General features: G+C 41.9%; 1 protein-coding gene across 1 annotated transcript in view; it reads left to right on the top strand.

Moving 5' to 3' along the window:
- The first annotated feature begins 622 nt into the window (after positions 1–622).
- The window catches only part of PINX1 (PIN2 (TERF1) interacting telomerase inhibitor 1), an 83,097-nt gene continuing 70,911 nt past the window's right edge, over positions 623–12,808 (top strand). Inside the window, exons 1-3 of the mRNA XM_060184924.1 lie at positions 623–729; positions 5,713–5,822; positions 10,155–10,247. Of these exons, the coding sequence (XP_060040907.1) occupies positions 711–729; positions 5,713–5,822; positions 10,155–10,247 (222 nt within the window). The 5' untranslated portion in view covers positions 623–710. The remainder of the gene's footprint in view (positions 730–5,712; positions 5,823–10,154; positions 10,248–12,808) is intronic.

The raw sequence follows: 12,808 nt of genomic DNA, 5'->3' as shown, positions 1-12,808 counted from the left end.
TTAGAAAATAAAGGCTCAGATTCAGTTTCACGCAGGGGCAAGTTGGAGACTCACATATCCAGAAAGGAGAAAGTCTCCTGTCGTCTACTCTTTTCCCACTTATATAAGTAAGTAAATAAATAAATGGGGGGTTAGGGGGATAAATAAGTAGGTAATAAACCCTGCCTTACTATGCTCCACACAGGAGCATCAAAAACAGCACCGAAGGGAACTCCATGGATGGCAGAGCTGTGATCTGCTATCTCTTTCGCTCCACACACCCTCCTCTCTAATACACACATGTACACGTATCTGTACACACACACAGACACACAGACACACAGACACACACTAAAACCAGCAGCATGGAGCGAGCTAAACACTGTGCATTACTGGGAAGATAAATTAGCTCAGTCATATCTTTGGTTCAGATTCCTGGCATCTGATCACTTACTACGTAAATCATTTAGTAGTAGCCTAGCTCCAGTCTACAAAGAGCAATCCTCTCCCCATTTCCCCCTCAAGCTAGTCCTCCCACGCTCCCAACCCTGCGCGCTCGCCGGCCCGCCTCCCAAACCCCTGGGCCCCGCCCCGTCAACTGTTGACCCGCCCACGCACCGCACGTGATCAGAATGGTCGCGCCCCTGACGTCACCAGCGCGCCGTCGTCCCCGTGTTCTACGTTGGTCTTTGCCGCTTACCAGAGACGCCCCGTGTCCCCGGCTCTGCACCATGTCTATGCTGGCCGAGCGTGAGTGAGGGGGGAAGGCTCGGGGCTCGGGGGATGGTTCTGGGGTGGCGCGCCCGGCCGGACAGAGGTGTGGGAGTCCCCAGTGCCAGTGGAGAATTAATTGGGTTGGGGCTTATCTGTTTCGGGGTGTCCCAGGACGGCTGCTCCCAGGACTGGCCCTGGGCGCGGGACCCCCGACTCTCCATCCTGGGCCTCGGTGTTTCCTGCTGTAAAAGAGAAAGTGAGCCAGAATGATCTGTTCACCTGTAAACCCAGCCCCTCCCACACCCCCAAGGCCCGAAGGAACCCAGGAAAAGTATTGCAGAGATGTTAGAGACACCCAGAGACATTAGGGAGCAGCATCCCGTGAGTACCCATTCATTGGGGAAACTGACGATCCACATGGATCCCAGTCACTTTCAAAGCCAGCAACAAGCAGCTCAACCTGACGCTGTTGACTGGCTGCGGAAGAAGGGCAAACGCTAGAAGAAGAAGAAGAAGAAGAAGAAAAAGAAGAAGCAGGTTCTGCAAAATCGCCTTTTGTTGGGGGGGTGGGGGTAGGTCCAGAGAAGGGGTCTGACTTCCTCGCTGGAGGTAGAATACAGCGCCACCTCCTGTCTGAGTTCGCCCTGGAGGTCGACTGCACTTCTGTCAAGTTTTCTTGGGGTCCCCTGCACATTCACTCCTGGAGATAGACTTGAACTTTGGGGGATGGTGCTTGTCGCCAGGATCATCATATACCACCAGGCGGCAGTCATGCTTTGATCGTGGAAAACTAACTCGTATTTTATTGGAAATGGTGTTATGTAGTGAAGGATGCACAGAAACAAGTTTATTTTAAAATTTTAATTTGCTGATGCAGTGCTGGGGCATTAACCAGGGTCCTTGTGTAAACCACTCACCACCCCCATCCCCAGCGGCCTCCTCTGCCCAACTTTTTCTTTATTTTCATTTACTAGTGATTGAATAATGCTTAATGAGGTTGCAAGATAACGGGTACAAGTCCATACAGTTCCCACCACCAGAGTTTCATATCCCATCCCCCACCCTTGGAAGTTTCCCTGTTCTTTATCCCTTTGGGATTAAGATCTCTATGGGGATGCAGAAAGTGGAAGGCCTGGCTTCTGTAATTGCTTCTCCGCTGGACATGGGCATTGACAGATCGATCCATATACCCAGCCTGCCTCTCTGTTTCCCTAGTAGGGCAGAGATCTGGTGAGGTGAGATTCCAGGGCACATTGGTGAGGTCGTCTGCCTGGGGAAGTCAGGTTGGCTTCATGGTAGCATCTGCCACTTGATGGCTGAAAAGCATTAATATATAAAGCAGAGCAAATTGTTTAATAATCAGGACCCTAAAGGTAAGACTAAACCAGATGAAACTTAAGGTTTTTCGTGTGGGAAGAAACTAGGAAGTCTATTTTAGGTATTTTTTTTATTATTATTTTAAATTTTTATTTATTTTAATTTTATTTATTTATTTATTCCCTTTTGTTGCCCTTGTTGTTTTATTGTTGTAGTTATTATTGTTGTTGTCGTTGTTGGATAGGACAGAGAGAAATGGAGAGAGGAGGGGAAGACAGAGAGGGGCAAAGAAAGACAGACACCTGCAGACTTGCTTCACCGCCTGTGAAGCGACTCCCCTGCAGGTGGGGAGCCGGGGTTCGAACCAGGATCCTTATGCCGGTCCTTGTGCTTTGCGCCACCTGTGCTTAACCCGCTGTGCTACAGCCCGACTCCCTTAGGTATGTTTTAAGGGGCCCACGACTTTAGTAATTTTTGCTGGAGCATGATAGCTAATGTGCAGGCTGCCCAACTTTTTAAAAAAAGACTTGTTTATGAGAGAGACAAAAAGTGAAAAAGAAAGAGCCTCACTGTGACACATGGGAGGTTCTACTCTGGACCTCATGCTTGAGGGTCCAGGGTTATATTCTATCTACTGCACCACCTCTAGTCTTCCTCTACACCCCATTTTTAATTTTTTTAATTCTATATACTTGAGAAAGAAAGAGACAAGCCACAGCTCCACTGTTATAAATAGAGTTCCCTTGGTTTTGTCTGTGGTGCTTCTGTGTGGAGTCAGATTGAACCCTGGGCTTCATTACTTGCTTGTGATTAGATACTTAAGATGGGTAATATAGAGATGAGAAAATAGCAGCATAAAAGAGTTCCAGCTCCAGAAAACTCAAAGCATACACCTTACCTTGAGTGAGGACCCACTTTTTAAAAAAAATTTTATTAGTGATTTAATGTTGATTTACAAAAAATAATGGAGATAACGGGGTAAAATCCACACCATTCCCACCACCTGAGTTCTGTGTTCTCATTTTTTTTTTTTTTCTATTGGAAACTGCAGAGTCACAGATATAGGTTGACTTGCCCATTTTTTTCTGTGGCCCTACCTTCTTTTCTAAGTCACACTTAACATCTGTTACTATTTCTGAATGTCCCTCCTCTTTTTTTAAATATTTATTTATTTATCCCCTTTTGTTGCCCTTGTTATTTTATTGTTGTAGTTATTATTGTTGTTGTTCTTGATGTCGTTTGTTGTTGGATAGGACAGAGAGAAATGGAGAGGGGGAGAGAAAGACAGACACCTGCAGACCTGCTTCACCACCTGTAAAGTGACTCCCCTTTAGATGGGGAGCCGGGGACTCGAACTGGGAACCTTATGCCTGTCCTTGCGCTTTGCACCACGTGCACTTAACCTGCTGCGCTACTACCCAGCTCCCATGTCCCTCCTCTTTTCCTCTTCTCTCTCTGGGTCCTGATGGAGTGGGAGTTCAAAGCCCTGTGGTCATCACCCCCTATCACTTCTCCCTCTCTAGGAATATGGACCAAAATTATTTATGGGATACAGAAGGTGGGAGTTCTGACTTCTATAATTGCTTCTTCGCTGGACATGGGCATTGGCAGGTCAATCCATATTCCTAGCCTGTTTTGTCTTTCCTCAGTGGGGTAGGGCTCTGGGGAGGTGAGGTCCCAGGGCACATTGGTGAGGTCATCTGCCCAGGGAAATCAGGATAGAATCATAATAACATCTACAACTTGGTGGCTGAAAGGCAATAAGATATAAAGTAGGACAAAATGTTTAATAAATATGAATTATAAAGTAGGAACAGAACAGATGAGAATAGTGATCTTAGGGTAGATAAAAGCTAGGACGTCTATTTTAGATATGTTCCTAGGGGTCCATGACTTCAGTAATTTTAGCTTGAGCTTGGTACCTAACATGCAGGTGGACTAAAAATATTGTTTGGGAAGCTATGGTCAGAGTTGAGAACAGGGCTAGAGAGCTGGATTAGGGCAGAGAGTAGCTGCCACACTTAAAGAGAATATATAAATACAATTAACGTTTACCTCATCGATCTGACCCAGGGCCTGTATATATTCATATTAACACAGGAATCTTTATAACCTCTGAGTCCCTGTCAGTTAGCTCACAGTCCATAGTCACAGCTGGGAACATTCTAGGCTTCACTTATTTCCGGACCAGTTTACCTCAAGTGGCAGAGTAACCCGATCCAGCCTCCCTTCAGAGATTGGGGCAGTCTCCACCATGGCTATTTTAAATTGAGGGCAAAAGGACCCACTTTTGAGCTCCAGGCATAGAAGCACCAAGCATGGTACCAGGTGCTGTGTTGTCTCTCTTTATCTGAAATTAAAGTGTGTGTGTGTGTGTGTGTGTGTGTGTGTGTGTGTGTGTGTGTGTGTGTGTGTGTGTGTGAAATAAATGTTTTCTGGGAGCAATGAAATCACACTTGCATGTGGCTCCAGCCCCAGGTGAGGGGTATGAGAGGGATGGGGAGTTCCAGGCCCAGAATTTCACTATTCAGCAGTTGTTTTCTCTTGTAGTTTTAAAAACGGTAGATAACAGTATCGTGTCTTTCTTTATGGTGCTTAACATTTGGTACCAATTTTAATTTTTTAAGTATACTGTTTCTTTCAGTTTCTTTTATCTCATCAACTCTAGTTTGTTTCCTTTATCTTCACCACAAGCATGTATCCTATATTTTACACAAATTAGTATTTTTAAATTCTTTATGTAATTTGGGATTTTAGACTTTTTGTGAAAAATACTTTTTTCATAATCTCCTTTTAAGGGGTTGACACTTGGAATCACTACATATACAATATTATATGAGAATAAGTTATAACACTAAACAAATGCTTATTGCATTAAGGTTTTATGCTGCAATTTCTTTAGTTTTCAGTATCTTTTAAAAAACTACTTTCTTACTTATTTTAGATAGAGACAAATAAATTGAGAGGGAAGAAGGAGAGAGGAGGAGAGGCACCTGCAGCGCTGCTTGACCAATGCAAGTGGGGACCCAGGGCTTGAACCAGGATACTTGTTCATGGTAATGTGTGCACTTTACCAAATGTGCCACTACCAAGCCCCTCATTTTCTGTATATGTTGAGTAATTTTAAGAAAAATGCACAGTGCATGGGTAATACATTTTGAACTCTATTTAGTTAGTCTTTGGAGAAAAAATTATAAAACCTTTGCTCTTGGGACCTAATACACCTTTGAGAGTCCCCCGAATCCTGGCATAAACTATGGTGCTGTAGAAAATGAGGTCTCCTGCCACTGTCATGGAAGATGTTGACTGGTTTAGCAGAAGTATCCTGATGGGATCATTGACAGATCTTCAGATAGGAGTCTCTGCTACAGAATAGTTGCTAGGTATTAGTAGCGAATATAGAGCCCTGCTGATGGGGGTGGCATGTCATGTATTTCAGTTGTCACATTTAGAGGGAACATTTAAGTTTTTTTCCCTACAAAGTTAGCTCATATGCTGAAAATACATGATTTTAGAGCAAAACCAGGATAAATTATCTGATCTGCTAGCACTCCCTTGGCTGCTGTATTTAATATTTTAATGTAATAACACGTAAGATAGCATTATAGGCAAGTGTGTATATGTATCAGGCATGTGTATATTTGTGTGTTATTTTCCTAGTTGGAAAAATAAGTTGCTGATGGGCTGCTTTATCCGGTACAGGTCGGCGGAAGCAGAAGTGGGCTGTGGATCCAAGGAACACAGCATGGAGTAATGATGAGTCCAAGTTTGGTCAGAGGATGCTAGAGAAGATGGGGTGGTCTAAAGGAAAGGTATTTTGGCAAATACTGAAAAAAAAAAAATCTGAGCTATGCTGAGATTACAAATCTACTTTCCTACCTACCTTCCTTCTCTTCCTCCCTCCCTCCTTTGTTCCTTTCTCCCTCCCTCCCTTCTTTTCATATTGCCACCAGGGTTATCGCTGGGGCTTGGTGACAACACATGGAATCCACCATTCCTGGTGGCCATCCCCCACCCTTTATATTTTTTCCCTTTTCTATTTTTAGATGATAGAACAGAAAGAAATTGAGATGGATGGATAGATAGATAAATACCTGAAGCACTACTTCATCACTGGTAAAGCTTTCCCCCTGTAGATGAGGAGTGGAGGCTCAAACCCAGGTTCTTGCACATGGTAACATGTGTGCTCAACTGGGTCTGCCACCACCCAGCTCCCAAATATTTATTTCTTAGGTGGCTAAAGATTTTACATTTTAGATTATAAGTGAGCTTGGAAAAATAAATAAATGTAATAGCTCTTGTGATAAAGTTGAACATAAATATCTTTTCTACCATTCAAGCTGTCATGATTTGTCACTTTCATAAGCAGTACATTTTATTTTTAATCTTAAAGGCTTGCTATTTTTATGAGAGAGGGAGAGAGACCAAAGCATTGCTCAGCTCTGGTATACTTAGTGCCAGGGTTTGAACCTGGGGCTGTTGCATGCAAGTCTGGTGCACTACTGCTTTACATTCTCCCTAGACATTGCATTTTAGGTTAGGAGTGTTCAGGGTCGTCTGGCCAGAAACACCAGCTAGACACTGCATTATGATTGAGCTCACTTGGACTCAAACTCAGGCATTGTTTTTACAAACCTGGAGTAATAATTTATCCCGTTTCATAGTTGGACTGCACATGTTTGCCCCTTTTATTCATGTTCTATTTATTTCTCCAATGGGGAGTCTGTTGTTATCTTTACTCTTCTTAATGGTCTTTAAGGTTCTCTTTACCAAATCCAGGGTCCCCCTTTTTGTTTTCATGCTGATCCTATAGTGACATATGATGTAATTAAAACCACTCCTCCTGGAAATGTTTTTATCTTAGTTTTAATAGCACTGTCCTTCTGTTACTTTTTCCTACCTCACTAGATGCTCTTAAGTTGGTTCGTGGCTCTTTCCCTAGACTGAGCTTTTGAGCTCCCTGGAATTCAAACTTAGACCCTTTTTCTTTTCCTTTCCCTTTCCTGTTTTAAAATTTTTTATGAATGATTTAATATTATTTACAAATTTATAAGATAATGGGTATGATTCCACACATTTCGCACCACCAGAGTTCTGTGTCCCCGTTCCTTCCACTGGAAAATGGTCAGTTCTCCCAAGATCACAGATATGGGTTGACATATATATTCCCATTTTTTTCTATGGTCCTGCCTTCTCTTCCTTTCTGAGTTATACCTACTACTTCTGAGTGTCTCCCTCCCACCCCCCTTCTCTGGGTCATAGGCTGTTTTTCACCCTTCTTCTCAGGTGAGCTCATTTATTCCTTCCCATGTTTTGTTCTGAGAACTATCTTCTGTATCCAAACCTGTGCTCAGATCTCCAGGTTTCTAAATTCATCTGCCTGCTTGGTATTGTTACCAAGTTAGCTTAATAAGTTTGTTCTTTTTTTTTTTTTCTTTCTTTCATTTCTTTATTGGGGGATTAATGGTTTATAGTCAACAGTAAAATACAATAGTTTGTACTTGTATAATGTTTCCCAGCTTTCCACATAACAGTTCAACCCCCACTAGGTCCTGCTCTGCCATTTGCTATTTCTGTTATAAAACTTTTGATCTTTGCTTTTTTGAGTTCTACCATTTGGGAGCTGTGAGATATCTCACATGAGCCTTACCATATATGAAACCCCAGCCACAAGCCCCTGAACATAATGTGAACATGGATGTGAGGGGAATCTCCTTAGACAGTGGAACAGTGTCATGTCTCTTTCCCTCTCTGCCTTTCTCACTTTCTGAAATAAAAAGAATGAAAAAGTCTTGCTGGGAGTAGTACAATTGCTTGTACATGAGACTGATGCCATTATGCCAAAAATAATTCTCCATATTTACAAATTTTTTAAAAATTTCTTTATTGGGGGATTAATGTTTTATAGTCCATAGTAAATACAGTAGTTTTTACATGTGTAACATTTCCCATTTTTTTAAAAAAGTTTTTAAAAATATTTATTTATTCTCTTTTGTTGCCCTTGTTTTATTGTAGTTATTATTGTTGTTGCTGGATAGGACAGAGTGACATGGAGAGAGGAGGGGAAGACAGAGAAGGGGAGAGAAAGATAGACACCTGCAGACCTGCTTCACCGCCTGTGAAGCGACATCCCTGCAGGTGGGGAGCTGGGGGCTCGAACCAGGATCCTTACACGGGTCCTTGTGCTTTGTGCCACCTGCGCTTAACGGACTGTGCTACCTCCCGGCTCCCACATTGCCCAGTTTTCCACATAACGATTCAACCCCCACTAGGTCCCCTGCCATCATGTTCCAGAACCTGAACCCTCCCCCTCTCACCCACCTCAAAGTCTTTGGTGCAGTACACCAACTCTATTCCAAGTTCTTTTTAGTGTTTTCTCTTCTAAATCTGCAAATTTTACATTGGCTGCACACTGGAGCTGGAAAACTGTGGAGCTGGAAAACTCGGGATTTATGTCTGATTCCTCTTCCACTATTACTCCCCATATCCTCATCCTCATTTCTTCTCTATTCTGAATTCTATCAAAATCACTGCAACAGTCTTTCAAACTCTTCCTGCCAACCCCCCCCCCCCCTTTATGGTAAGAGTATGATCTTTTAAAACCCAGAAATTGAATCATGTCATTCCCTTGCATGTTTTACACTGTCTTTACAAATAAGATCAAAGTTCTACCATAATTTCCAAGGTTCTGTATGATCTGGGTCTTTTTTTGTTATCTTATTTTCTGTTCATTCTTCTCCAGTCGCTCTGGGTTTCTATAGTTTTCCAGTGCGCTAGCTTTCTGGGACACCTTACAAATGAGTGGTAGTTGATGCAGGGTTCTTGGAACAGCTTCCCCCCTGCCCCCATTATCTTATAAAATTATTCTGTGGAGTTTCTGATGAACTTCTGTTAGTTGTGTAGCAGTACTCTGCTACTTAGTGTCAGAGAAAAATATGTTCTCACTAGTATTTACATGGGCTCCAGGTTAAAGAATGCTCAGTCACTCATTCTAGCCCTATCCTTGGCATTTTAGAAATACTTTATAAGAATTCTTTTGACTGTATCCTCTTTGGCAAGGCTAGTTCCTTTAGTTCTTCACTCCTGGATGTTTAGTATTCAAGTCGTTGGTCAAGGAAGGAGATACTCTGCTTATACTTGGCAAAAATGCTAACTTCTTTGTATTAGTGATTTATAAAATTATAAGATATTAGGGGTATAATTCCACATCGTTCCCTCCAGCAGAAACTGTAATAGTTATCTGAAGGTCACAGATATGGTTTGACTATATCTATCTATATGTATTTTTTTGCCCTTTTTTTTTTTCTATGATTCTGCCTTTACTTTCTAAGTCACACCTAAACCTATTGTTGCTTACAAGTGTCCTTCCTTTTTCCTCTTTCCTGTCAGATAAACAAAACAGTTCCTGTCTTCCCTCTGGTGTTTTCTAGATTCTTTTCCCTTATAGTGATGGTATAAAGCAAAGTTTCCTGGTGACAGATGTTTCAGGTCCTGCTGGAATTGGGGTTCACAGCCGTCTAGTTATTTTTCCTTTATTTTCTCCTCTTGGGAGTATGGCTCAAAATTCTTCTTGGGGTGCAGAAGGAATTAATTTTGGCTTCAGTAATTGTTTCTCTGTTGGACATGGATATTGGTAGGTCAATACATACTCCCAGCCTGTTTGTTTCTTTCCCTAGTACGGTGGGGCTCTGGAGAGGTGACCTTCCAGGATGTGTTGGCTAGTTCATCTGGCCAGGAAGGTCAGGATGGAGTCATAGTAGCATCTGGAACTTAGTGGCTGAAAGGCAGTGAGATATTAAGCAGGACAAAATGTTTAATAATAAACAGGATGCAAAGAGTAGGACTAGAGACCAAAGGATAGAAAAGACATAGGGTATCTATTTTAGGTATGTTCCTAGGGGCCCATGATTTTAGTAACTTTTGGTTGAGCTTGATAACATGAAGGTGGATTAGAAGTATTTATTGTCTGGGATTATGGTGCCAGAGTTGAGAATAGAACTTGGAAGCTGGATTAGGGCAGAGTAGCTCCCAAACTTGAAAAAAATGTATATAAATACAGTAATTGTTTGCCACATTGATCTCTCGCAGGGCTCATGTATATTCATATTTAATGCTAACTCTTTCTTTGTATTTAATCTCCACAGGGTTTAGGGGCTCAGGAGCAAGGTGCGACAGAGCATATTAAAGTTCAAGTTAAAAATAACCAGTTGGGACTTGGAGCTTCCATCAATAATGAAGTGAGCATCAGTTCTACTGGGGGATTCGTTGCTTAATGACTTTTGTATATATATATATATATATATATAAACCCTCCACTGTTACTGACTGATCAGTTTTTATTTATGTGTGTCCTTCATGTTTTAGTTCATTAAGGAACCCAGAATGAGGCTGACTAATCTTCCATTCCTTGTTTTACTGTTCCTGTGGGATTTCTTTAATTGCTTAGCCTAAACTTTGCAAAAACTATTCTTTGTAGTGAAGTATTCATTGCAGGGCTAGAGAGAGAATTCATCGGGTAGGATGTGTGCTTTGCCCTGTGCAGCTCTGGTGCTATCGTGTCTCTCTCAATGTGTTTCAGTATCTGAATGAAAAAATTGGCTTTGAAGTGGTAGAGATTTTTTTTTTCCTTTTTCTTTATTCTCACTGGGGTTATCAGTGGGTTTGGTGCCTGCATACCAATCCACTGCTCCCAACAGCCACATTTTTCCCTTTTATTTATTTTTTTTTCTCCTTCCCTCCTTCCCTTCTTCCAGTCCTTCCTCCTTCTTCTTTCTCTCTTTCTTATTTGATAAGACAGAGAGAAATTCAGAGGAAACGGAGAGGGAAAGAGACACGTGCAGCTTTGCCTCACCACTCATGAAATTTCCTGCAGATAGGGGACTTGAACTCTGGTCCTTGCACTTGGTAACATGTGCACTCTACTTTGTATGCCACTGCATGGCCCCTTTCCTTCCTTCCTTCCTTTTCTTTCTTTCAGGGATAGAAACTGAGAGGGAAGGGGGAGGTGGAGAGAGATACCTGCAATACTGCTTCACTGCTTATGAAGCTTCCCTCCTGCAGGTAGGGATGAGAGGTGTGAACAGAGGTCCTTGTGCATGGTAATGTGTGTTATACCCCAACTGTGCCACTATCTGCCCCTGACATTTTCATCTTTACTTGTAATCTAATGTTAGCTTATACTGTTTTAAAGGTGGTGCTATGTAGTGTCAGAAATGTCACAAGAAAGTGGTATTTTTTTTCTTTTTTAATTTTTTATTTAAGAAAGGATTAATGAACAAAAACATAAGGTAGGAGGGGTACAACTCCACACAATTCCCACCACCCAATCTCCATAACCCACCCCCTCCCGGTATTTTTTTTTCATTCCACATTATTTAACTTTTTGAAAAAGATTTATTTTTTTAAGGTTTTTTTTTTTTTTTTAATTTATTTATTGGATAGAGACAGCCAGAAATCGAGAGGATGGGGGAGATAGAGAGGGAGAGAGATAGAGAGACACCTGCAGCCCTGCTTCACCACTTGTGAAGCTTTCCCCCTTGCAGGCCAGGGGCTCGAACTTGGGTCCTTGTGTACTATAACGTGCGCTCAACCAAGTGTGCCACACCTGGCCCCCAAAAGATTTTTTTTATTAATGAGTGAGGCAATAGAAAACCAAATATAACTCTGGCATATGTGATGCTGGGGATTGAACTCAAGACCTCAGGCTTTTGAAAACCCAGAGCTTTATCCACTGTGCCATCTCCTTGACCACCCCACTGTCTGTTTCTGACTGCTGGTATATACAAGTTAAATCTATTCACATTTCCTCTTACACACTGACACTTCAAAAATAGGACAGTGTAATTAAAAAATAATGGCTTGTCAAGCTTTTTATTTTGTTTTTAGAAATATTTACTTTAAATAACATGGAAAGTTGCACATGAGGGGGAAAAAAAGAGACCAGAACGCTACTTTACTTTAGTGCATGTGGCAATAGAAATTGAACTAGGAGCTTCAGATAGGCAAGTTCTGTGCTGTACTATCTGAGCTATCTTCCTCCTGGTCACACCTTCCATTTTCAGTAACATTGCTTAGAAAGTTTGCAAGCCTTGTTCTTAAATTTTTGCCAACAGAATCTGGTATAATATCTGGAGAATATTACATTTTATGTGGTGTTAAGGGAGTGAACTGAATACCTCACATATTCATAAAACTGCTAGGTGGCCTGCCTCATCTAAGTTTTTAATTCTTTATACTTAGAGTGGAGAAAGAAGAGGGAGAGACACTTTAATACTACCTGCAGCACCATTAGTAGAGTTCCCTTTGGCGTTGTCAGTGGTTTTCCATCTGGTGTTCTACACATTGAACTATTTCCTTGCCCTATCTGGAGAACTAGTTTCAGTGAACTGAGTTGCTTTGGTAGGTTCAATAATTCTGAGTAGTGGACAAGAGCAACAAGTTTTCTGGGGGTTTGGTTATTTTTCTGTATAAGTACCGCGCGCTAACCGATTGCACCACTGGAGCTCCGGTGATTTTTCTTTTCTTTTTGTTTGCTTGTTTTGTTTTCTGTTTGTTTCTTGCCACCAAGATTATCACTGCCTATATAACCCCACAACTATTTTCTGGCAGCTACTTACTATCTCTTTTTCTTCTTTCCTCCTTAACCCTCCCCCCCCCCTTTAAATAGAGAGTGAGAGATAGAAAAAGAGAGGCTGCTGAAGCACTGTTCCTTTGCTCATGAAGTTTCCCCTCTGCAGGTGGGGACAGGGGGCATGAGTTCGGGTCCTTGAGCACGATAACGTGTGCTATGCCAGGTGTG

This window comes from Erinaceus europaeus, chromosome 2 (assembly GCF_950295315.1).
Source record: "Erinaceus europaeus chromosome 2, mEriEur2.1, whole genome shotgun sequence".
Classification (NCBI taxonomy): Eukaryota; Metazoa; Chordata; class Mammalia; order Eulipotyphla; family Erinaceidae; genus Erinaceus; species Erinaceus europaeus.
The sequence above is the reverse complement of the archived record's forward strand: the minus strand, read 5'-3'. Positions and strand labels throughout refer to the sequence as shown.